General features: G+C 35.5%; 1 protein-coding gene across 3 annotated transcripts in view; it reads right to left on the reverse strand.

Annotated features, from left to right (window-relative positions):
• Positions 1 to 15,309: 15,309 nt before the first annotated feature.
• SCN9A (sodium voltage-gated channel alpha subunit 9) overlaps positions 15,310 to 26,846 on the reverse strand; it is a 169,823-nt gene continuing 158,286 nt past the window's right edge. For all 3 annotated transcript variants that reach the window (XM_065931685.1, XM_065931686.1, XM_065931684.1), the window contains 3 exons: positions 24,195 to 24,299; positions 22,491 to 22,761; positions 15,310 to 19,746 (listed from right to left, as the gene is read on the reverse strand). In XM_065931685.1, the coding sequence (XP_065787757.1) occupies positions 18,554 to 19,746; positions 22,491 to 22,761; positions 24,195 to 24,299 (1,569 nt within the window). In that variant the 3' untranslated portion in view covers positions 15,310 to 18,553. The remainder of the gene's footprint in view (positions 19,747 to 22,490; positions 22,762 to 24,194; positions 24,300 to 26,846) is intronic.

The following is a 26,846-nucleotide window of genomic DNA, read 5'->3' on the forward strand; positions in this document are numbered from 1 at the left end:
AATGGTGCTGGGAAAACTGGATATTCATATGCAAAAGAGTGAAATTGAGCCCCCAGCTTACATGATTTACGTAATTGTCTTGAACTGGATTAACAGCTTAAACATAAGGTCTATAAGCATAAAACTCCTAAAAGGAAGTGTAGAAGGTAAGCCCCTTGACATTGGTTTTGGCAATGATTTTCTGGGTGTGACACCTAAAACACAAGCAAAAAAGCATAAATCAGAAAGTAGGAGTACATCAAACTAAAAACACTTCTGCACAGCAAAAGAAACAGCCAGCAAAATGCAAAAGCAAGCTACAGAATGAGAGAAAATATTTGCAAATCATGGATCTGATACAGTTAGTACCTAAAATATGTAAGGAACTCATAATTCAATTCCAAGAAAAACTCCAAAACAGTCCAATTTTAAAATGGACAGAAATCTTAAACATTTTTCAAAAATAAATACAGGAATGGTAAGCATATATGTGAAAAGTTTCTTAACATCACTAGCAATTAGGAAAATGCAAATATAAACCCCAACAAGATATCACTTCATAAAAGTTAGAATGGGTATTTTCAAAAAGAAAAGAAAAATAAATTCTGATGAAAATGTGAAGTAAAGGGAACACTGCTACCTTGCTGGTGAGAATGCAAATTGGTGCAGTCCCTCTTGAAAATCGTATTGAGTTTCCTCAAAAGATTAAAAATAAAACTCTCATGTGACCCAGCAAATCCATCCATGGATAGATCTCCAAAGAAAATAAAGTCCCTATCTCATGAAGAGTTATTTGTACTCCCATGTTTATTGCAGTACTATCTACAATAGCCAAGACATAGAAACAACCTGAGTGTCCAGTGATGGAGGAATGTGTAAAGAGAATGTGGCAAATATATCTGTAATGGAATGTTATGCAGTCAGAAAAGGAGAAAATCCTGGCACTTGCAACAACATGGGTGGACTTTGAAAGTGAAAGAGAGAGAAAGACTAATACTGTATGGTCTCATATGTGAAAGCTGAAAACACTGAACGCATAGAAATACAAATTAGAATGGTGATTGCCAACAGCTAAGGGGTGGGAGATATAAAATGTTGGTCAAATGTTAAAACTTTTAGTTAAGAGAATGAGTAAATTCTGGGGATCTAATGTTCAGTATGGCAACTATAGCTAATGATACTGTATTCTATACTTAAAAGTTGCTATGAGACTAGAGTTTTAATGTTCTCATCATAAAAACAACTACAAAATGGTAATTATGTGAGGTATAGGATGTGTTATCTGGTAAGCATTTCTTTCTCTTGCTGTGTGTATATGTGTGTGTGTGTGTATATATATGTATATATCAAATTATTACATTGAATACCTAAATTTTTACATTGTTATATGTCAACTATATTTTAGTATAGTTTAAAAAAAGGAATAACCAGCACTGTAATATCACAGTAACTCACATTCTAAAGCCTCCTTGAAGGTTTCTTCTAGACAGGACTATTTTCTCCAATTTTAATATAGTTACTTGTATGCCTTGGCCTCCATAGAGGGCAGATTAGTATTTTTTTAATGATTAAGAATAATAGTCTTATTGAATCACATAGGATAATATTTACCTAGTCACATTATAGTTTTGATTAAAGGTTTTCAAAATCCATCGACGGAGCCAAGGAAAGCACATAAAATTCTGAAGTAAGCCTCGGAAATTAATAGTCATGCTGCTGCCATATTCAGAAAGACAAAAGCTGTATCATTTTCCTAGGAATCATTTCAACTGTTTCTGAGCAGGGGACACATGGCAAATACGCCTTGCTTATTCGCTCCTTTCTGCATTTACTCCTGTATTTGTTCCTTTCTCTGCTGGTTTCACCATCTTCCACTTCCCCCTTACTGGTACATAAACACAGATACAACCAGGGCAGGTGCTGAATTAATTACTTAAAGCTTTTTTATTTCTTAAACAAACTGGAAGATATCTCATTTCTGCTAATAAAAGTAATTCACACTTCATTTTTTAAAAATTCAGGCTAGAGATGAAATTCATAAAACTACAAAAATTCATAAAACACACCCAAATATCACTACCTAGATATGTAGTGTTTAACATATAGGCCTCTACACATTTTCACAAACTTAGATACATATGAATGTATAAGAATTTTAAGGAGTTGGAAAATGTTAAAATAAGTAGAAATATTTCAAACACACTCCCCTCTTCGGCGAGTATTTTCAAATGCATATACACACACCCATTCCAATTGTGACTATAGGAACAATACATGAACAGATACGTGAGGCTGCTTATGATGAAGCTGTGAATCTCCTGGGAGCCTGCCCGAGAACCAGAGGCTGAGCATTTGCAACTAAGGGTTTCTATCCACATTTTATTTAAAAGTGCTCCCCTAGGAGGATTAATACTTGGAAGCAAGGCTGGTTGATGATGTCCTCTTTGCTACTACAAAGCAGCAGCACAAAAAACCCAGCTTCATTTCCTGTTCACTGGAGTCAATTCAATTAAATAGTGTATCCTCCAGATGTGAGACTTGGAGCTTTTAACCGGCACCAGGGCCTTCACTGCTGAGAGGGGGGTGCACGCAGAGAGAGAAAGAGAAAGAAAACCCGAGAAAGCTCTGTAAGATGAACCAAATGTAGCACTCAGCTGCCAGCTGACAGTTTTAAGAAACAAATGACCTTAGATTACTCTAACCATGACCCTATCCAAAATACATAAAAAAACACAAAAATCAATTTTACCAACATAGAGATAATGGGAAGAAATGCATCAAAATTCAATAATCGTTTATCTCAAGACTGTGACCTTATTTTTTTCTTCTTCCTGTATTTTTCCAGTTTCTACAAAGAACATGTTACTTTTGCAATCCAAGGAATAAGTACTAGATTTTACGAAAATAAATATTTCTATGGTGCAATGTGTTCCCCCAATACATCAGGTGACACAGACCCATTTGAATTGTACAGTCTGATGAAATGTGGTTAAGCAGCTTACCTTCATCGGCCGACTGCACAGAGCCGGTCTGTGATTCCTGACTAGTGCGTGTGTACTGAGATTTGGTTCATGGTTGCTGCAAAGACCAGCAAAGATTGGTGCAAAGATTTAAAAACCAGATACAGACACAAATGAGTAAAGTAGATGCAGTTCCCCTTTAGAGGGACACCCAAAAGGGGTTAGCCAGAAGCAGAGCGAGCAAGCAGTCAAGTCATGGGAATCTAGAGCTGTGAGCTGGTTGTCTTTCATATTTTTGGAGGCCACATCACAATATCAGATTAACTTACCACCAAATAGGGCAAACTTTGTGGTCCACAAGTTCACTTTCTAGGTCCATTTCTTACCATTAATCCCACAGGGGCGCCTTTTACAGTAATAGCAAGCTGTAGTTGTCTGAGGTATTCCTGACCTGTTTTTCCTCACTGTTCTAGCTTGCTTAGTCCATGCCTTATTTTGCTTAGTTCTCTTGACTCTTTAGGCCATTAAAGTGAGATTGTGATTAAGAGGCCAGTTTTAAGTGTAGATCTCAGTACTGTGTAAGTACTGCATAAAGCAAAGTCCCCAGAAAACCAACTACTGCTCAGGGCTGTCCAAACAACTTGCAGTGAGGAGGAGCACCCAGGCACATGAAATTTACGACAGAATCACACTAATCCTCAGCACCTCTCCCTACCCCCGAAGTTCCTTTTCTGCCACACTGCACAGAATAAACTCAGCTTGTTGTGGGTTTTTTTTTTTTTTAAACCACAAATGAAGAGAAGGATAATGAAGAAAAGAAGGGTGAAAGAAGAAATTTGTCACAAGTATGATTGACGGGTTGATTAGATGAAGAGACCCTGCTGGATCTGATGTAATCACACCCAACTACAATTAGCTACTGTTACTATTAGGTGATTAGCTATTGTTAATCATTAGCCAATGATTAGCTACTGTTACTTCTAAAGACAAACTGTTGTCTGTTTTGTACCCTTCATTCTCCACCTAGTTCCTAAAATACTATCTTACAAAGAAGGCATCAACTGAATTGATTATTCTACCAAAAAATCATTGGTATTTTTTTTCCTTGTACATTTCATATTAGAGAATATAAGACCTTGTTAGTGAGTTAGTGAAAATATTGTGTCCATTGAAAGTTCACTAGAGACTCGATTAATTTGATATTAGAACACAACAACAACATTTTATCCTTTAGTTTTTTTTTACTTTTGAGGTAATCTTCATGTCCCTTCATTTTAATAAAACCATTTAAAATATCTCAACACTGAAGTACTATAATAATAATGAATAATATAATTCTTATAGAGCACTTATAGTGCAAAAATTATGGTATTTCTCCCTAAAAAATTTTTATTATTGAATTATTATTATTATACTTGCTTTATTCCAAGAGACATACTAATAGATCCAATATGCATTAGTATAAATAATATCATATTAGACTCAACCTTTCTTGATATGAATAATATCTTCATAGTGGCCCAAATATTCCAATGCATATAAAAATAAATCACAATTTCCATAATATAAAATGTAAAAATGCAATTTCAATTTAAGTATGTCACTATCTCCCTAGTCTAAGAAAAGACTGTGTTCCTCTTAATAAGAAGTAAATCAACAGCTATAACCTGTGTATATTAATATTCAGCTACATTGAACCAGTAAGTCATATTTTCTAAGCCTCAGACATTGAAATACAGTTTAAAATGGTCTGCCATTTTACTATGTTGTATGAACTAAAACATATATGGGTAATTTGTATTATATCTGCTATTGGATATACTGATAGAGAGTAAAACATTTCCATGAGATTTATATCCAAGCAGTAAGTGGGTTCAAAGTTTTTTTTTTTTCCATTCAACTCCACATCTTTTCTGTGCATTGATCACTGAGGAAGGCTTACTTGTCTCCGTGCTATTCTTTAGAACTCTGCAAGAAGATGGATATATCTTTCCTTTTCTCCTTTGCCTTTAGCATCTCTTCTTTTCTCAACTATTTGTAAGGCCCTCTCAGACAACCATTTTGTCTTTTTGTATATATTTTTCTTGGGGATAGTTATGATCACTGCCTCCTGTACAATATCATGAACCTCTGTCCATAGTTCTTTAGGCACTCTGTCAGATCTAACCTATTAGAATGGGAAAGACTAGAGATCCCCTCAAGAAAATTAGAGATATCAGGGGAACATTTCATGTGAAGATAGGCAAAATAAAGGACAGAAATGGTATGGACCTAACAGAAGCAGAAGGTATTAAGAAGAGGTGGCAAGAGCTATGCAAAAAAGATCTTCATGACCCAGATACCCATGATGGTATGATCACTCACCTACAGCCAGACATCCTGGAATTGTGAAGTCAATTGGGCCTTAGGAAGCATCACTATGAACACAAAGCTAGTGGAGGTGATGGAATTCCAGTTAAGCTATTTCAAATCCTAAAAGATGATGCTGTTAAAGTGCTTCACTCAATATGCCAGCAAACTTGGAAAACTCAGTAGTGGCCACAGGACTGCAAAAGGTCAGTTTTCATTCCAATCCTGAAGAAAGGCATTACCAAAGAATGTTCAAACTACCACACAATTGCACTCATCTCACATGCTAGCAAAGTAAAGCTGAAGATTCTCCAAGTGAGGCTTCAACAGTACACGAACAGAGAACTTCCAGATGTTCAAGCTGGATTTAGAAAAGGCAGAAAAACCAGAGGTCAAATTGCCAACATCCGTTGGATCATCAAAAAATCAAGGGAATTCCAGAAAATCATCTACTTCTGCTTTATTAACTACACCAAAGCCTTTGACTGGGTGGATCACAACAAAAACTATGGAAAATTCTTCAAGAGATGGGAAAACCTGACCACTTACCTTCCTCCTGAGAAATCTGTATGCAGGTTAAGAAGCAACAGTTAGAACAAGACATGGAGCAGAAGACTCGTTTCAAACTGGGAAAGGAGTGTGTCAAGACCATATATTGTCAACCTGCTTATTTAACTTATATGCAGAGTACATCATGAGAAATGCCAGGCTGGATGAAGTACAAGCTGGAATCAAGATTGCCAAAAGAAATATCAATAACCTCAGATATGCAGATGACACCACCAGTATGGCAGAAAGTGAAGAGGAACTGAAGAGCCTCTTGATGCAAGTGAAAGAGGAGAGTGAAAAATCTGGCTTAAAATTCAACATTCAAAAAACTAAGATCATGGCATCCAGTCCCATCACTTCATGGAAAATAGATGGGAAAACAATGGAAATAGTGACAGACTTTATTTTCTTGGGCTCTAAAATCACTGCAGATAGTGACTGCAACCATGAAATTAAAAGACGCTTGATCCTTGGAAGAAAAATTGTGACCAACCTAGACAGCATATTAAAAAGCAGAGACATTACTTTGTGACAAAGGTCTGTCTTGTCAAAGTTACCATTTTTCCAGTAGTCATGTATGGATGTGAGAGTTGGACCATAAAGAAAGCTGAGCACCAAAGAATTGATGCTTTTGAACTGTGGTGTTGGAGAAGATTCTTGAGAGTCTCTTGGCCTGCAAGATCAAACCAGTCAATCTTAAAGGAAATCAGTCCTGAATATTCATTGGAAGGACTGATGCTGAAGCTGAAGTTCTAATACTTTGGCTCCCAATGTGACAAACTAACTCATTAGAAAAGACTCTGAAGCTGGGAAAGATTGAAGGCAGGAGCAGAAGGGGACGACAGAAGATGAGATGGTTGGATGGCATCACCGACTCAATGGGCATGAGTTTGAGCAAGCTATGGGAGTTGGTGATGGACAGGGAACCCTGGCACGTGGCAGTCCATGGGGTTGCAAAGAGTCAGACAGACTGAGCGACTGAACTAACTGAACACATCTTTTCTATTTATTGATACTTACAATTAACTTCAGCTTTCAATAGGTCTTCATTCCTACTAAGCTAAGCCCATTAGCCCCCAAAGGTCTCATATACACATTGGGTTCAGATCTATTATTGAGAGCCTCTCTTCCTGTTAGAGCGTTCCATCTCTAAGAACCAAAGGTTATTTGTGAGTTGGTTATCCATACTACCTCATTGCTCTTTTAGCATAAATATCATACAATTTCTTCCAAATCAGAATGAAAATTTCAATGAAGAGGGTGAAGTATTAGCATTCTTGAAGTCTCAGGGTAGCAGCAGACTCTGAGCACAAGGGGAAGAAACAGCAAGAAGAAGGGTGGGGAATAATGAAGGAGGAAATCAGAGAGAACAAAGGAAATATGGTACCCTTTGTTTTCACACGAGTGTTACAGAGATTGAGCTCGAGTCAAACAATAAAGTAAGATTCTCAAGGAAGAAATTCAGTCAAACTCATAGAATCTTCCTGAATAAGAAGTCACCTCATTCTTTTCCTGACTCAGACTAGTTAACTTGTGGAACATGACACATAACTGCATTTTCGAGCTTGAAAACTCTATTTCATTGACCAGAAGATGGAGCCATTATATAAAGAATTTTAAAAACTTGCAGGCCAAAATGGTACTGCAGTTTCTCTCTATTATTTTCAACCAGTTTATGCAATTTGAGTAAACTGAATGACATTTTTCTTTAACAACGGAAAGGAGGTAACGTGTTTTCACCTCATATATACAGAGAAATACTATATTATTATTTTCCAAGTTTTTTTAAAAAAATATACTGCTCACTAATATGTATACAAAAGAAAGAGAGACAAAACAGAGAAATTAAATGTCATATTTAATTAAGTAAGGCAAACAGTAAGCAGCAGAGACTGAGACCCTAAGGAGAACTTCCTAACTCATCGCTCAGGCAGGCTGCTGGATCCTAAATCAGTACTCCAGCTTATGTCATTCAATACACACTTGAAACAAACCAGGACATTGAGGGCATGAGTGCTTTTCTCATGGGTCAGTTATAGGAGGAACACTGAGAGCTGTGTGCAAAGAATATGGCATCTATGGATTAAAGCCAGAGCAACCTCTTTTGATTTTCAAACTTAGGCGCACATTAGAATCACTTGTGGAGTTCTTCACACTTCCATAACACTCAGGCTGCACCTCAGACTAATTAAAGCAGAATCTCTGAGTTTCCATCCAGGCATTGGTTTTAAAGGCCCCTTGTGATTCAATGCGAAGTTGGAGAAACATGGTCTTGACCAATGTTTTCCAGTCTGTAATATGTATGCAAATTATTGAGTTGTTGTGTGGCTAATGGATGAAAAGCCTCAGCATCACCTGAGAACTTATTAGAAAAGCAAATTTAGGGCCCCACCCTGCACCTGCTTCCCCTCCACCCCTCCCTACCTAGCTCAGCGATAAAGAATCTGCCTGGAATGCAGCAGACAGTTTGATACACGAGTCAGGAAGAACCCCTGAGGGAGGCAATGGCAACCCACTCCTGTCTTCTTGCCTGGAGAATCCCACCGCCAGAAGAGCCTGGGCTACAGTCCATGGAGTCCAAAAGAGTTGGGCAGTCTGAGCGACTAAGACTGACTGACTGACACCATCTTAAGCAGCAGCTTGACATTAAACCCAACTCCTGTTTGTTGTTGAGGTTGGGATCGCCTTCTTTGACTGCCTCTCCGTGAAACGAGTGAGAAATGTGGTTTCTGAAGTCAGGCCTGGATTTGAGCTCTGGTTTTACCCCTTTCCGGATGTGTATCCATGAGCAAGTTACCTAAGTTTAAATCCTCGTCTCTGACATATGCCCATCCGTTCACAGGCTGCTCTGAGAAAGCAGAGACTGGGTAGGCAACCTCCACCTGCTCTCGGCTCACGGTAGCCGGCCGTGGCCTGCCGGAGCCGGCTCGGACCGGCTGGAGGGGCCTGTAGCGCCCGTCTCCTCCCAACACTGCATGCTGAGACTTCAGGTTGTTTGCTGGAACTTCGTTGTTGTAGGAGTATTTCTACCACAGGAATTGACAACAGGTACATACAAATAAGAGCTTTTTAGTCCCGCAGAAGAGCCAGTTATTAAACATTTACCAGGACACGACTGGTAGGCATTCATTTTGAGGTTATTTACTCCTGAGGAGAGGTGATTTGCCTTTCTCCTATGAAACAGATTAACCAAACTAACCCAAATACATGAGAAGTATGGGAGGATTTCAGGAGAGCCCTTCCCTGCCAGGTTTTCCCCACCATATATTCCCAGGATTTCTCTGTTAAATTCACAGACTTGTGGAAAAGGGAACACTATAAGTAGACACTGACCTTTGCATAATAGGAGTCCATTGGAGCTTTTCCTTTCAAGCCAAACTGATGGAGTTCAGGCCTCAGAAATAATCCGTTGAACTAATCCTCACTGAGCCTCTGTTGGAGGTCAGACCTTCTAGGGTTAGAGAAGGCTAAAATAAAGAGTGTGTCTACCTCACACAGATCTGTTTATCAGCTGAGAGGAGTTAAGTCAACCAGTGGATAAAAATCATAAGAATTTTAGGTAGATATAAATGGTGAGATGAAGACGGAACTTCAACTTGGTGAAGAGTGGCTAGGGCAGTGGGGTTAACTTATATAGAGTGTAAGGCAAGGCCTCTCTAAAGAGGAAACACCTGAGCTGAGATCTAAGTGGGTGCAGCTAGGTTCTGAATCAGAGGCACAAGGAAAGGAGGAGAACAGCAAATCCAAAGAAGCTGAGGCAAGAGTGGACTTAATGGGTCAAAGAACAGAAAGAAAGTCAGTGGAGTTAAAGCTCTGTGCGTTTCAGAAGTGGATAGTATGCCCGGGGGGCGTGCAGTTAAGCAGGGCCCAGGTCATATCAGGCCCTTTAATGCTAAGAAGTCTGCCCCTCATGCTAAGTGGAAGAGGAAGCTCTGAAGAACCTTAAGAGGAATTATGGCAATGGGGGACAATTTGTGTGTGTGTTCATAACTCAGTCATGTTCGGCTCTTTGCAACCCCCACATACTATAGCCAGGCTCCTCTGTCCATGGAATTCTCCAGGCAAGGATACTGGAGTGGGTTGCCATTCCCTTCCCGACCCAGGGTTCACACCCAGGTCTCTTGCATTGCAGGAAGATTCTTGGCTGTCTGAGGCACCAGGGAAGAATGGCTTGTTTAAATGAGGGTTTCAAAGGATCATTCTGTTTGTTCTGTGGAGAGAAGATGTAGGGAATCAAAAGTGGAGCCAAAAGACCAGTAAAGTGGCTACCAGAACAGATCAAGCCAAAAATAATAGTGGTTTAGACCTAAGGGTAAGGGTGACAGAGATAAGGAGAAATGGACAGCTTTGGGGTATATTTTATAGCTTGAACCAACAGTACCTGTTGATGGGTTGGATGCCTATATAAAGAAAGGATAAAAGTGTGCTCTGAGGTTTTTTTTTTTTTTTTTTTAATTTGAGGAACAGGGTAGATATTATTATCTTCCAGCTAATTTCTAGTCTGAGGTCAATTTAAAAAGAATGACCAGTCTAAATAATGAAGAAAAGAAAAACTTGAAGACACTGAAACCTGGAGAAAAGAAGGCTGTTCATATTGCATTCTTTATTCCAAGCCATTCCTCCAAAGATAAATAATGAATGTGTTTATGGTACATCCAAGTTCTTAGATAGCTTTGTGTTGTTAGTGAAATGCAATTACAGTGCAGTAGGAAAATGATGTTTCGGTGAGATCACCAAATAATTACTCTCCTCTAAAATAATTAAGACATTATCTAAATTTACAAACTGAAGTCTCAGGCCTAATGAGTCTCTTTGAATAAATTATTTTCCCCCATTTTCCTACTGCTTTATAAAAGCTATTTCTAGCTTTGCTCTGGGAGGCTTTAGAAATAGAGAAAAAATTCTCTTGGGAGCCAAAGTTTCATTAGGATGATCTTAGCTTTTAATGACTTTCAGACAGCATTACAAGAGATTCTTAGATAGGATATCGTTTCATGTCCATTTGAAAGTGAAAGTGAATGTCACTCAGTCATGCCCGACTCTTTGGGACCCCATGGACTATACAGTCCATGGAATTCTCCAGGCCAGAATACTGGAGTGGGTAGCCTTTCCCTTCTCCAGGGGATCTTCCCAACCCAGGGATCAAACCCTGGTCTCCCTCATTGCAGACGGATTCTTTACCAGCTGAGCCACAAGGGACACCCAAGAATACTTAATCAGGTAGCCTATCCCTCCTCCAGGGGATCTTCCTGACCCAGGAATGGAACCCAGGTCTTCTCCACTGCAGGCGGATTCTGTACCAACTGAACTATCAGGGAAGCCCATAAGCCTTTACATAAGAGCATAAATATGTATTCGGTATTACTACCAGAAAGAATAGGAACTGAGCTATCATGGAAGCCCATGTCCATTTAATGCTCAACAATAAGATGAGCAGATATCCTGAAAAAAATCCTGATATAAGATGCGTGTTGAGTAGAATTTAATAAGCATATTTTTGAATGCAAGATGAAGCTTGCAAGAAATTAAAGGAAATTCCTACGAACCAAAAGAAAAGCAGCAGCAGGACACGGAGTAGAAAACACTGCAGCTGAGTTGCCTTGGAGGTTTGCTGGCTGATCTCTAACTCAGAGTACTTTGTCATTGTTGATTATTACTTTATTGAGGTATAATAAATACACAGTAAGTGAAAAATCATACAGTTCTAATATCTATGTTTATGCTCTTATGTAAATGCCACCCAGATTAAGATATAAAACATATCCTGTATTCTACAATTCTCCCTAATGCCCAAGTCAAAAGGTTAGACTAAGCCTCCAAAAGGTTATTACTTTTTTGAAAATGAGTTTTGCCTGTTATTAAACTTTATAAATTAATTCATACAATATATAATCATTTGTCTAGCTTCTAAAGCTCACTATTTTGTTGGTGAGATTCTTTATGATATTGCATGTATCAGCTAGCTGTCCTTTCCTGCAGTGCATAGCATTTTGTTGCATACTCTACCACAGTATCCTTTCCGATAGAAATACTGAAACTGCATTTCGGAATTTCCATAAAAATGTATTTTTGATGATTATAAACACTCATTTTTTGTATCATAAAATTTCTAGTAATAGAATACATATATGTTTAAACAGATATTGACAAACATATTTTCAAAGTAATTGTTCAAATTTATATGTTTACTAGCAGCATATGAGAATTTGCTTCACATTTAAAAAAAAATTATTGGGGTATAGTTGATTTACAGTGTTGTGTTAGCTTCTGCTGTAAACCAAAGCAAACCAGTTATACATATATATATACCCACTCTTTTTCCTCCTTTTTTTTTTTTTAATTTTTGCTTTAAATGCTTCAAATTTTTAACAAGACTTGTTATTGTCTGTCTTTTAAATAAGTAGTCATTTTGGTGATAGTCTAATAATAATCTCATGGCTGTTTTAATTTTCATTTGTCTGATGAATAACTCAAAACAAAAATTAAAAAAAAGAAAAATACAGATATTTCAATGCATTGATAAGGTAGCATTTCTGTTTGACATTTTGAAGTTTATTTTCTATACGTCTTACATGTTTTTTCCCTCCCTATATCCTTTTCTTAGTGACTTCTTCTGTCTTAAATAGATATTTTCTGGTGTTTTCATCGAACTACAGGCCTTTATATGTTCAGTTGCCTTCAGTACGTTTTTTACTTTGACCCATAGTAACTCAAATTCAACATACTCAAAACTAACTCTTATTCACTTTTCAATATTTGACTCTAGTCTACCCTTACTAGATTTAACTCATCTTCCTCATGTTCCCATGGTACATTAGCACTGAACAACCATCATTGACTGATTCTTCCAAGATACAGCAGATGCTGCAAATTATTTGATAGAGTTTATTACTGAATTCTAAGAGTGAGCAGTACTTCAGAAAATGCATAATAAAGTGTTTGCCTTTAAAACTCCTACCACATATTTTTGTATTTTGGATCTAATGAGTGCTGGTCTCTTATAGATGAAGAAACAGGCTCAGAGAATAGAGTACATTGTTTAAGTTTATAGTCACATTGTTAGTAAGAGACAGAAAGATTTAAACTCATGATACGATGTAATATGCTGCTGTTGTGTATATAGGTGGATATTTGTATTTTTTGGCAAATCTTAAAGGCATAAGATGGTATCAGACTCTGAAAAGCAAAGCTTAGATTTCTTTAAGTGCTTTCAATGATCTTGTAAAGAGGAAGAGATTTGTTTTGTTAGTTTTAGCTCTGAAGATGACAGATACGGGGCAGGGGTGGGGGGGGGGGTTGGTAAACAAATGCCAATGGCATTTTAAGTCATTTTAAGCTGCCAGAATGATTCATTTTCCTGGATGTTCTTCTCAATCCTGGAATTAAGAATTAATTGTATAGTAAAATGCTATGAGTAAGAAGTAGATATCAAAATTCCACAGAAAACATTTGCTATCTTAAACATCCTGTGAAACTCACAACTCTCAAACTTCTAAATATCTTCTTTTGACTCCCTTGAAGAAATTAGTAAAGACAGAAGTTTCTTGTAATCTTCCTAAACAACTCAGCCTATCTTGATATAGCGGTTCTAGTTGATGCATTTAATAAAATCAACTCTGTTAAAAGAAAAGAGGAAACAGAGGTGGGAAACGAATTCCTTCCTGCTTTATTTTCCTGCCTAATTTATTTTCTTTTATATATTCATCTTACCCTAACCACTAGTTTGGAGTCACCTAATTTGGTTCTGATACTTGCAAGTAAAGGAAAAGATGTTTCTCTCTAAAGAATCACACATTGTCCATTTATTTGAAAGGTAAATGGGTCTGCCTGCTACAAACCACAGCCAGAGTACCACTTATGGTTATAGGCAGAAAGGGATCTGGGAGGAAGCCAGGGAGAAGAAAAGAAATGAAACGATCTACTTTAGCTTTATGACACTAAACCACAGCTGACATGAGAAACCTGAAGAATAACTGCAGGCAAGAAGTGAATGTGAGCAAGCATATTTTAATCTTTTTCATTGAAATAAAGTTAAAACTTCACTTAACTCTCATGCCAAGAGCTACAAGGGACATGATGAGCTTGGTCTAAGGAGGTCAGTGCTTCTATAGGAAAACAAAGCCCTTTGACTTGAACTAAGCTAGAGAAACAGGGACTGGCAGACATGCAGCAAAAGAATCTGCACAATCTCAAGTCACTATTTTTAAGTTATGACCCAGAATTATGAAGCTTTTGAGAGTGAAGCATCCAGGTACTGTCTTTCAAAGTATCATGAAAGAAAATAGTTTATAACATAGGTTATAGAAGAAACAGTAAAATATAATTTAACAAACAGATACATGATTTATAATGAATGATAAATCAATATAATATTACACTCTGATATTTACAGTCTTTCAGATGTCATCATCATGTTTGTCTTTCACGGAAGTGAGGTGTTGGCAGTTCTAAAACTGCAGAAAGAACAAAAGTAGATGGGGTTTGGGTGGCTTTTCCAGAAGGTTGGAAAATGTCACTTTTCTGTAGTCTCAATTTATCAAGTCTTTCTCAGACTTTAGAGTTGCATTCTTTCCCTTCAATAAATTATAGCGATTTTCTTCAGTAGTTCTCTTTTCAATTTTCCCTGGGGTTTATGCAGTTAAAATCAATTCTATTTAAATTTCTCTAAGATTACGAAATCTCAGTACGTTCTGCCTGGGTTGAAATATTCCCATTGGTGCCACCTGCTAGTTTGTACAATACATAGCCTTTCCAGAATGGTTTCTTTCATTTAGCAATATGGTTTGTTTTTGCTTTTCTTATTCTTATAGGCCCATAGAGATATCCCAAGGTGTTCCTAGTCACTGAGTGGAAATTAATGAAATAGAAGTCATATTGTCTCATACAAAATACAATCGAAACTAGCACATGCTAGTGAATATTACATCCGGAAGAGGAATAATTTTTCCTCAATGCTACTAGGTTTGCGAAATTGTTAATAAGCTCTGAATCTTTTCTATATACTTACTACCTATAGTTTCATCCATGGCTTTTTTGCATTTCAGCTGCTTATGAAAAATAAATTTGAGGGTCAAGCTAAAGCACGTGATACAGACATGACACAAGCCTCCTAAATCTCTTAAAATTGGCTTTTTCTTCTGGGACAGATTGTCAATATGGGTACCTAACTACACAACTTTCAGAATAACAGAGAATAAAATATAGCATGTTTCTCCTATTGCTTGTTTACAGCTCTCAATTATTCATGTTTTTCATCCCATGTGCATCAAGTCCTGTTGCAGCAAAGGCCCTCTCCACTCTAATCAGAAGGTTTCCTCCCTTGAAAGAGATTTTAACCATGGCTCTGCAGCTCCTTTTGCCTGGATTATGGGATAATGCTAAAGGTTATTCTCACAAAAACAGAAAATACATGCAAACATGATTTTATTTTTTGATGACTTTTATTTTTAGATTCTATTACAATGTGCAGGTCTCAAGTATAACTACAATATAATTTATGACAAACTCAAACATTTTGAGCATTCATAGATGTATGAAATTTATAAAGAATTCTATGTAAACAGTATTATTATATTCATGGCTATTCATTTATCTTTATGAAGCAACTCAATTATTTTCCTCAAGAATATAACATAACAAACCACAGTTATTAAAAGAAATTGGTGGCCTCTATACATAGGTCCTAAACCCAAGTCATTTATTGGCCATTATAATTTAGCTGGCCCACTTTCATCACTCCCATTAATGTTTCTCTGAAATTGCTATTTAGAACTGCTTTATTTACAGATGCATTTCTTCTTAACTTTTGAATAAAGCTATCAAAATTCTATAAAATCATGCTGAACATTTAGGGTTGAAGTTTTCATCAATTAGCATTTAGAAACAGCCAACAAGTTACTTACATCTTTTGCAAACTACATAACAGTCAAAAAGGTAAAATGAGATGCTCCCATGTTTATCTCCATTGGATGAATGGATTTGTGTTCAAATCTGTTCACTGTCATTTTATTCCAATTTAAATTGTACAGTGTAATTGTCATTTTATATCATTAGATTAAATGTGTTCAATGATAGTGTGACTTAAATATTAGCATGACAGGGCTGAGAATGATATCTTATTATTAATACCAAACAGTAATCTATATGAAAAGAGAAGTCTAACTTCCCTTCAAGCTTGTAATGTATTAAATGAGCACTTGGTTCCAAATATTGTTATTAATTGATAAAAAGTTACAATTAGACATTCCTGGGAAAACATATATATAAAAAAACCATGTTACATTAAAAAATTATAGTTCAGCATGAAATGGAAGTGTGACTTTGTAATTCTTTTTTTGAAATGCTTAGAATAAATTGTGTTGAGGAACAAGTTGCTAATATTTTTTTCACATAAAAATCAGGCAATGTAAAAACATGAATAGTAAATCACACATAAACCTTCCCACATCTTTTCCCACTATATTTTATAAATATGCAAAGTACAGTTATATAGATTTAAAATGATGAGGATAAACTGCATTCACATTTAAGGTAATATTAATTTCTTAATTTTGTGTATTAAAAAATCTTACAAAGGTAACATATTTTGCATGATTCTCTAAATTGGTCAAAACCTATTTTCAACAGACTTAGCAGGGAGGTGATACAATGCTCTATATAGTCTAGGAAAACACTGCATGGTATCTTATATAGTAAATAAAAAAGAGGCCCAAATAATGCAAGGTGAAGGATTGAACTTAGGTGTAAAGAATCTTTGGCCCTAGGTTTAATTTCATTCATGCTTTAGGACAAATGTCTAGATGTGATAATCTCCTTCACAAATGCTGTAAAACACATCACAATTTAGAAACATTCTAGGTAGGAAGTTCTGTGGAGATGTCTCTTTCTTTGTTTTGGTCTGTCTTTCTCATTTCTGTTTTTTTTTTTTTTTCCCTTTGCCTCTCATCCTCTATCCGTACTTCTTCATCTCTATGGGTATGCTTAAATCTCCTTTATTTTTAACTAGCCAAAAGAACAACAGCAAAAATGTTTTAAGCACTTAATATAGAAGTACAGTTTAAGTTCTTTTTTCATTGAGGAAAGCAAATGAATGAAATATTGTTGTATATATTTGCTTTGAAACCTCCCACAAAATCTTCTAAATAAAATTACTTTCCACTTTTGTAACTCAGTTTTTGCCTGTGCATGAATAACTCGATAGAAGAATGATCTCATGTTCCTGGAATAAGCTCATAAAAAATGCATCATGGCTATTTCTTTCCAAGCCACTATTAACAAGTTTTTTTTTTTTTTTTTTTTTTTGTAAACTAGATATATAATCCTTGATAGAAGAACAACAGCTAAAGCAAAATGAATGTGTACTTGGTAAACTTTAAGCTCAGGGTACGTTATTGATGGATACATAATATATTTTATAGTCATAGAATTTTAAGGAGAAAGTGACATCCTCCTCATTTTGTAGATAAAAGAACAAAGGTTCAAGTGGATTACTAGAACCAATCAGGCAAGCAAGTTGGCAAGAATCTTGGTTGAATGCTATTTCATTCTTACTACACACAAGTTTGTGTTGAAAGCCTGCCATGTAGTATGACTTGAAAGCTTGCCATACACATTCAGGATATTTTGCAGGTGATACACTAAACACTGTGGCCAAGTCATCATCTGCTCAAACATGTACCATGATATCAAATATCTTTCTGCATATCTGGAAGCACTCCACTGAAGACAGGATCAGCTTTGCTCGGTGCTGAAGAATGATTCAACAACACAGCATGAGAAAACAGAAAACTGTGACAAAAATGATGAGATGGATCATTGTTGGTACTTTTGGAGCAGCACAGTCCGGCGTTACAGGATATAAATAAAAATGGATAAAGCTTTCTTTAGTCGCTTCTTTTCTCAATTATGTTCATTTTTTTTCTTTCAAGGAATGTGATATGTACTTAAAATAAATTTTCATGTTTCATGATTACCGAATGAACAAACAAAGATATAGAAAAAGGCAGTCCATGAAGCACAACATTTTAAAGGTAATTCTTATCCTAGTCGGTATATGCATCGTGATAAACAAAAAGCACTGGTAGAACTGACCAGCCTACATGTCCCATGGGATTTAGTGGGCACATATAAATTGGTTTTCATGTAACATGGATAAATTTAAGCACCTCAAAATATAGAATGACCTCTGTACATGGAAAAAAAGAGTCTTGCCCCCTAATAACAAGATAACAAGATGTTTTAACTGAACATTCATTACTAGTGCCTTCTATTAGAGCACTTCATTGAAAAGTCAAGGCAAAATACTTTTGTAGATATCCAAATGCTAGGTATTGGTGTGTGTGTATGCACACGCATGCCTGCGTGCATGGGAAACATGAATGTTTACAATCCTGTGAAAAGATGACAAGGCAGATGTGAATATTTTCTACATGATTTTCTGATTTATTAAAAGTAAATAAAATTAAATCACCTTTGTTTGCTGTAATCAATAATTCCCATACACTTACTCTTAACAATTCTTAGAGATACATTTACCAATGCAAAAATAGCCATCTGCTAACGCTGCCCACCTATGTCAGAGAATCAGAGCTAGCAAAAGCACTGACTTTGAGAATAAATTGATAAAAAGAGATTTGGCATAGACCTCCTCAAAAGAGTCTTATTAACACAAATATATCACCTTCACAGGCTGTAAACAATATATAAAAAATGAAGCTCTATTTTTTGCCTTCCTTGCCATCTTTCCCTTTGTCTTCCTTTTCTGTTTTGTCTTTTTCATATTTCTCTTTGTCTGGTTTTGTTACACTATCATATGAAGGTGGAGAGACAGTGGATGGAGTTGCATCTGTTTTTTCTAGACTTGAGTTCTCATTAACATTATCAAAAACCATATCTTCTTTATTGGGCAAATCATCATCTCTGTCACCATCTTTGATGTATATACTTGATATATTTTTGACATTTTGTCGTAAGCGGTAACGTCTGTAAGCACGCTGAATGACTGTAGCAGACACATCCTCTTGCTTTCTTTTTAGTGTAGTTGTGATGGGCTCATAAGACACTTTAGAAGGATTTGCAGACATGAACCTTTCTTCCATCTGTGAACGAAGAGAGTCCATCTCTCCACCTTCCCCCAAAACACGCTTTGTAAAAGCAAATAAGATGTCAAGGCAGTGGATCCTGTCCCCACTGACCATAGGCAGGTCCATGGCAATGAGCTGGACTTTGTTTGGTTTTGCTATGAGAAGAGGAGGATCCAGCGCAGCTGCAAAATCAGAGAGTTTGCTATATTCTATAAATTGGGTGGCATCAGGATCAAACTTCTCCCAAACTTCATAGAACATCTCAAAATCGTCCTCACTCAGGGGCTCAGTACTTTCTTCAGTAGCAACACTGAAATTCTCCAGGATGACAGCGATGTACATGTTCACCACGACCAGAAATGATATGATGATGTAACTGACAAAATAGAATATCCCAACAGACGGGTTCCCACAGTCTCCTTCAACTGAGCTTCCAGGATGAACTTTTTTGGGGTCACAGTCCGGTGGTGCACTGTTGAGGATAGGTGCTAGCAATCCATCCCAGCCAGCAGAGGTGGTAATCTGGAACAGGCAGATCATGCTGTTGCTAAAGGTCTCAAAGTTGAACATGTCATTAATTCCAGCTTCCTTTTTAACATAGGCAAAATTGGACATTCCAAAGATGGCATAGATGAACATGACCAGGAAGAGCAGAAGGCCGATGTTAAACAATGCAGGAAGGGACATCATCAAAGCAAAGAGCAGCGTGCGGATCCCCTTAGCCCCTTTGATCAGACGCAGGATTCGGCCAATCCTGGCAAGACGGATCACTCGGAATAGGGTAGGGGACACAAAATACCTTTCTATCAAATCTGCTAGAAACATACCTGGTGAAGAGTGAAGGAGTAAATGGTAAATATTTAAATATCTATGCTATAGAAAATCATGACTCTAAATAGTTTTATGTGCCATTTTATCTCTTGTGATTTCAGGATTTTCATTTTATATTGAAGACAATATTATAACAATACAAGGATTGAGCAATCTCACAGTAAAATGGCTAGATTTAACCATTGTGACATTTTTTTCTCCTTTAGTAGGTTTGTGGACCTTTTTTTTAATGCACAATTTTTTAAATTGGAAGGGTAGAAAAATTAAAGTCACATAGTAAAATGCTAAAAAGAAAATATAAATCACCTGAAATATCAACCAACCATTAACAGATGTTAGTATTTTGTTTAGGATCACTCCATTTTTTTATGCAAGCACACAAACATATACAAATGTAAGCATGATAGTAGAAGGGATTTTTTTGTCATCTGTTTTAGTTATTTCATCATATGTTATGGAGGTATTTCCATATAAATGACAACAGAACAATTCCCTATAGTTGTATAATGTTCTGTCAAAGTCACCATATATTGAAGAATTTTATGCTGTTTCCAATTGTTTTGACCGAAATGAATATCTAAGCAGGTGCTTTTTTTCTAGTTGCATGAGCATTTTTTGATAATAATAGAAGGTAGGTGAAATAGTATATTTAAATTTTTGTTATATATTGCAAACCTACCTCCAAAAAGTTTGTAGAAACTAACTTTCCTAATGATAGTCTATGAAAGTGCTTCCACTTCACATGCTCACCAGCTGTTTTCTTCTTTATAATTTTACCAAAAATATCTCTGTGATGTTTGAAACATCTCAGTACTGTGGCATTTTTTGGGGGAAAAATAATCCACATTTTCTTAATTTATTGGACATTTTGTATGCTTGTTGACTATTTTCAACTTTCTCCTTTTGGCCTAGTTTAGTTCTTTGACTATTTTTCTGTTGGGAGATTTAATATTTTCTTATTGATTTATGAAGAATATTTTTTTATTACAAGTACTAATCCTTTGTTAGCCATAAGTGTTACATTAACAATTTCCTTGTTTTTAACGTTTTTCAACTTTTTTTTTTTAATTTGGTGGCGGTAATGATTTTTCCTCCATAGAATAAATATTTTGATTTTTATGTGGTCATATCTATTATTTTGTCTCAAGGGAGTTGTTTGTCATGAATAGAAAGGATCATTCAAGCTCATGGTTATAAATCTATTTCTACTAGAATACATTTTTACACATCAATTAATCTTGATCCAGGAGATCTTTTAACTAACTTAGTAATTCTCTATATATTGAAGCTTAAAATTTGATTATTTATTTGAATCTATTACTTCATCAATGTAATAACAATCTTTAATATCTGGCAATGTAAGTCACCCTTCATTACTCTAATTTTTCTTCCAGATGAATTTTAGAATCATTTAGATTTAGGTTGTCAATTTATTATCCCATTCATATTCTCATTGCGATAACACTGGATTTACTATTTAAATTTTCTTTTGTTTCTGTTAGTTTTCCTCATAGAAGTCTTATACATTTCTTATTACAGTTATTACTAGGTATTTTTCTTTATTTTTGGAATCATGAATGAGATTTCCTTAGATATATTTTCTAATCTTTTGGTCCACATAAACAATTATCAACATTGGTTCATGCAATTTAAAATCTGCACCTTCTAAACTCTAATTGAATCCATTTTATTGGTTGATTCTCTTACAATTTTAGAGTACCACAATAAGATGTGAAACTGAACATTTGCTCCATTATTTAAAGATATGTACCTCTCTGTTTTCTGATCTAATTGGATCAGCCAACACTGTTACAAAGAGAAGTGACAGAGGGACATTCCTTTCTTCCTAAGTTAATTGGAATGCTTCCTCTATTCTGCTTGTTGTTAATGTGTGAGTCCTATCTAAATTTTAATTTTTCTTATATTTTTTTCAAAAATTGATTTTGAATGCCTATTCTAAGTTGCAGTACTCAATATGGCAGTTTTAGATTACAGTACTTTCAGCCCTTCTGAGTCTCCTTGTTTCAGCATCTCTGAGTTTGTATTAAATAATCTCCACAATCTCTTCCTGTCTAAAATTTATAAAAATAAATGCAAACCTAAACTACTGGGCAAGGCATGTAGAAATAATGAAAAACAAGATGAAAGGAAAACAGCTATGGTAATGAAATAGGAGGAAGTATAAAATCAAATAGGATTCACAGACATGACTGCAGTTGGTTGAAAATGATTACAGACTTGACAAGTAGGAAGCTGTAAGAAATGAAGCTGGCATTTCTTCATACCTTAACTTCACTTTGATTTCAGGGAGAATTTTCAATCACCAATATTCTGGCTAGTTATATTATCATTAATCAAGAGATAGTTCTCATATATGTAAAAACTAAAAATGATTTCAGATTCTACATTTAGATTTATATTGTCAATTTACATTGGTCTTCTAAGACATACCTATCTACTGATACACTTGCTACGTTTGTGAAGGGTAATCTTGGAAGTTAAATATCAAGGAGTATTATGTGCTTCCAACAAATAGAAAATGTATCCTTCAGTCTTGTAATGTGAACCTAGGAATTCTGACACAGAGGTTTTTATTTTGTTTAGTTTTGCTTTAAAGGTTACTTTATTTTTTCAGTCTTACTCAAAAGTAGGTTTATATTCATGAATTCAGAAACTTCTCTGAATATGTGTGATGTTTAGTTTGATTCAAAATTAAAATCTGATTAATAAATGGTCTTACCTACAATGGAGAGAATTACAACCACAAAATCAAAGATGTTCCATCCTACAGTGAAGTAGTAGCATCTGAGGGAGATCAGTTTCAGCACAAATTCTCCAGAGAACAAGATAATAAAAACCACATTGATCCAATATAAAACTTCAGTCATGTATTCACTTTGTCCCTCTTTTTCTACCATCATGGTTACCATGTTGAGGCAGATCAGAACCATGATGGCTATATCGAAAGCTTGGTTTGTTACTAGGTCAAAGATACATCCTTGGAATTTGTTCTGCAAAGAAACAAAAATGATAGGAAATTGTACAGTAAATTTTCCAAGTAGTATCCATAAATGATTACATTAACAAAATAATTTTTAAAGGTATCTGTCTTCAAAACTTGCATAAATTATCCTTGGTTATAAGTTCTTGCTTTAAGGAATATTATTAATGGGCTAAATCTAAGTCAGAGTACATGACAACTTATTGTTCTTGTTGACTTTCAGTGTACCAGTTCTTCAATTAACCTTGTAAACTGACATTTGCTTTTAAGCATAGCCACCCTAGAATGTCATATAGGGATTGCCAGGATCACAAGGTAATTTTTTTACTAAGAATCTGTCAGAGGAAAAAAAAAAAAAAAGAGAGAGAGAGAAGACAATCTCAGTTCCATTACCTAGAGTGTTTCAAGGTAATAAAATGACATCTCTGAATTTCTACTTTGTCACATTATTTTGACTAATGTGTTGGCATTGTCTTACACTGGTATTACTGCTATAATATAGAGATCTATACTTCCTGTCTCTTCCATGTATAGAATATATACTTCCAAACATATCCATACTTAACATACCACTTTTCTTATCAATCTCACTGAACAGTACTGTGCTTTTCAGGAAACTCAATTTCAAAATCACTTTATTGGTTGCACAGGCAAATTTTAAGGCACTTTATCAGGATCAAGTAGGGTACTGAGAAAATTAAATACTAGAGCTTTAAATTCACAGATTATGGTTCTATAGGTCTGGGTGAAACCTGGCCATGTGTCCATTTAAATAGTGCTGGGTAATCCTAATGTAGGCAGCTGGTACTAAGCATATTCCCATTTTTAGGTTGCTCTGTCTTCATCCACAACTTTGGTATACAGTGTTATACTAAACAGAAATTGAGATACATATAATGCATTTAAAATTATTTTAAATGTTAGAGGAATACAAACTATTTAACTGCTAAGGCTCACTATTTACATCTGAGCCTATTTTGGTCTTTGATCTTATGGCAGGATAAAGTGTAGACTCATGACCAGTCCAACTGCTTTCCTGGTGTTCTATCTGTCGTAATATCAAAGGTCTACAAGGTTGGTTTCACCTGACTGAAGACAGCTATCACTACATGCTATCACTACACCATAAAGTCATCAAGATAATCAAATTTCAGTCAAAAGTACATTTTATTTTGATTCTCTATAGACCATTTGTACTAATAGTAAGATGTATAGCTAATGTAGAGGTAAAGCATATAAAATTATTTTTTCATTTTTATAGAAAAAGAAAATATACCAAAGAATATTAAGAGCTGTGATAGTGTTCAAAATACATATATTCAGTTTTATAAGGACTTTTCTTTAAAATATTAAAATTATGCATATATGATTAAGAAATAATTATATATTAAAGATGAATTAAAATAATTTTAGAATTTACATGCTAAATATAATATTTTTTACCCCTGGCCGAGGTATTGGCTTTTGTGGTTTCTTGGATCCCAGCTTTTTCATCGCATTATAATATTTCTTCTGTTCTTCTGTCATAAAGATATCTTGACCTCCAAGGTAAAGAAATAAAAAATAGATCTAGTTAAAACCAGAATCGTTTTCCAGATATTCCTTCAGGTGATTATTCAGGTTAAAAATGTATTCATGCAGAAATGAAATGTGTTTTCACTTTAGCAGCACATATATTAAAATTGGAACCATATAGAGATTAGTACGGCTCCTGTAAAGTGTGGCTCTTGTAAATTATTCCATACTTCTGGTGACAGACGGTGACACATGTAACTAAAGTTTTATGGTAATCATTTCACACTGTATGCAAATACGATATCATTATATTGTGCATGCTGTTTGCTAAGTCACTTTAGTTGTGTCTGACTCTGTGTGACCCTATGGGCTGCAGCCTGCGAGGCTCCTCTGTCTATAGGATTTTCCAAGCAAGAATACCAAAGTGGGTTGCCATTTCCTCTTTCAGGGAATCTTCCCAACCCAGGATCTAACCAGCATCTGTTATGTCTCCTGCATTAACAGGCGGGTTCTTTACCACTAGTACCACCCGGGAAGCCCTATTATATTGTCCATCTGGAACTAATATACTGTTATATGTTAATTACACTTCAATTAAATAAAATGAAATGTATCTGATTACGTGCAAGGTAGCTATAAATCAAAGGATTACCTACACATAGGGACATGACTCTCTGTATGTAATGTAATGTAATGTGCATAATATATAAAATATATGGATTACATGAAATAATAATTGGCTTAATTATATTTTAGTAGCCTAACTTGTTTTGTTTTAAATGATATGCTGGTATCTCATTTTATCTGCTACTTGTCTCATCAGGCATTTCATTGCTAAATAACAAATATATCAGGAAAAGTGATAAGAAACAAAAGTAGTGAATAATAAGTTGGCTAATGTTTACTTATTAGCCATACTGACTCATAAATAGTAGGGGCAAAAAGTAATAATATTTTTGTGTTCACTTGTATTCATTTTATTACACCATACTCCTTTAGCAGAAAAATGAATATACTCTATATGTTATTATAACACATTGATAAACAGTGTACACACGCAAATGTATTTGGTATACACATAATACATTTATTTACTTATTTGCTAAAAAATCTTTCATTACCTCTTTAATTCCAGATAAAGGAATTTCAACATAAACACTTTATTGGGTATAAACAATATACATAATAGAGTTTTAGATGTTGAGAAAATTATCAATAATCCAGGGTTTCTGACTTGAAGGACTTTCTAATTGAATATACAACATTTAAGATTCAACAGTAAATAAACTAACATCTAAATAAAGTTTTTGATCTTTTCTTCACTGTAGAAGTCTAAATCTCACACAGGAGACCTAGAAGTTTTGCCTTTTCCTTTAAACTGTTGATTTCTTAAAATTATCTACAATTTATACAGATTTATGCATATTCCTCATTGACCTGCAATATAAATTTTTAGTTATGGCATAAATTAGCACAATCCATGTAATTAGGAATTTTGGGGGAAATTTATAGTTCTGAAATCTTTACTTAACTTGTATGGTCCTGGAGTTAAAGGTGATCTGGATATGGTTTCCCTTTGGTTTCCCTGGATTGCAATTTCTTACCTATCAAATACCTAATGAAAATCTGTCTTCCCTTTCTGTCTTATGTGTTTTAATTTATGTCTCCTCTAATTGATATGCAATCTTTGTGTAACTTTGGTATTCATCTGATCCACTGATATACAAGAGAGAACTTTCACGATAATGTCAAGAGAAACCCAAACCCTTTATCATCTAGTGATGAGGGTTGAAAGTGAGTACATGCTAAGTTGCTTCAGTCATGTCCAACTCTTTGTGACCCCGTGAACTGTAGCCTGCCAGGCTCCTCTCTTCATGGGATTCTCGGGGCAAGAATACTAGAGTGGATTGCCATGCCCTCCTCTAAGGGATTTTCCCAACCCAGGGATCAAACCCGTGTATCTTATGTCTCCTATACTGACAGGCAAGCTCTTTACCACTAGCGCCACCTGGGAAGCCCAAGGGTTGAATATCATAGCCTATTAATAACATAATTACAGATCTTGTCTTCCCTTGATGATACCCTGATTGTCAGTATAATGAAGAGCTGGATGAAGCTAAGAGGAGATTGCAAAACACTCCAGTAGAGAAACTTGTGTTGTCATTTTATTTAACCATAGCTTATAAAGATTTTGTGAAACGCATCCCTTTAAAAACTAGGTGGCAGACATTCTGTAAATCAGGCTGGTCTTTACATGCTATGTCAAAGATGTATTGCATAGTAGCTAAGAGCCCAGTTTTGTAAGATTATCTTTGTTTAATCCCCATCTCTGTTGCCCTTGGGCAAGTTTTTAAATCTCTTTAAGGTTGAATAAACTCACACTACAAGAGGTGATGGAATTCCAATTGAGCTATTTCAAATCCTGAAAGATGATGCTGTGAAAGTGCTGCACTCAATATGCCAGAAAATTTGGAAAACTCAGCAGTGGCCACAGGACTGGAAAAGGTCAGTTTTCATTCCAATTCCAAAGAAAGGCAATCCCTAAAAATGCTCAAACTACCACACAATTGCACTCATCTC

The sequence above is a fragment of the Muntiacus reevesi genome, chromosome 3 (assembly GCF_963930625.1).
Source record: "Muntiacus reevesi chromosome 3, mMunRee1.1, whole genome shotgun sequence".
Classification (NCBI taxonomy): domain Eukaryota; kingdom Metazoa; phylum Chordata; class Mammalia; order Artiodactyla; family Cervidae; genus Muntiacus; species Muntiacus reevesi.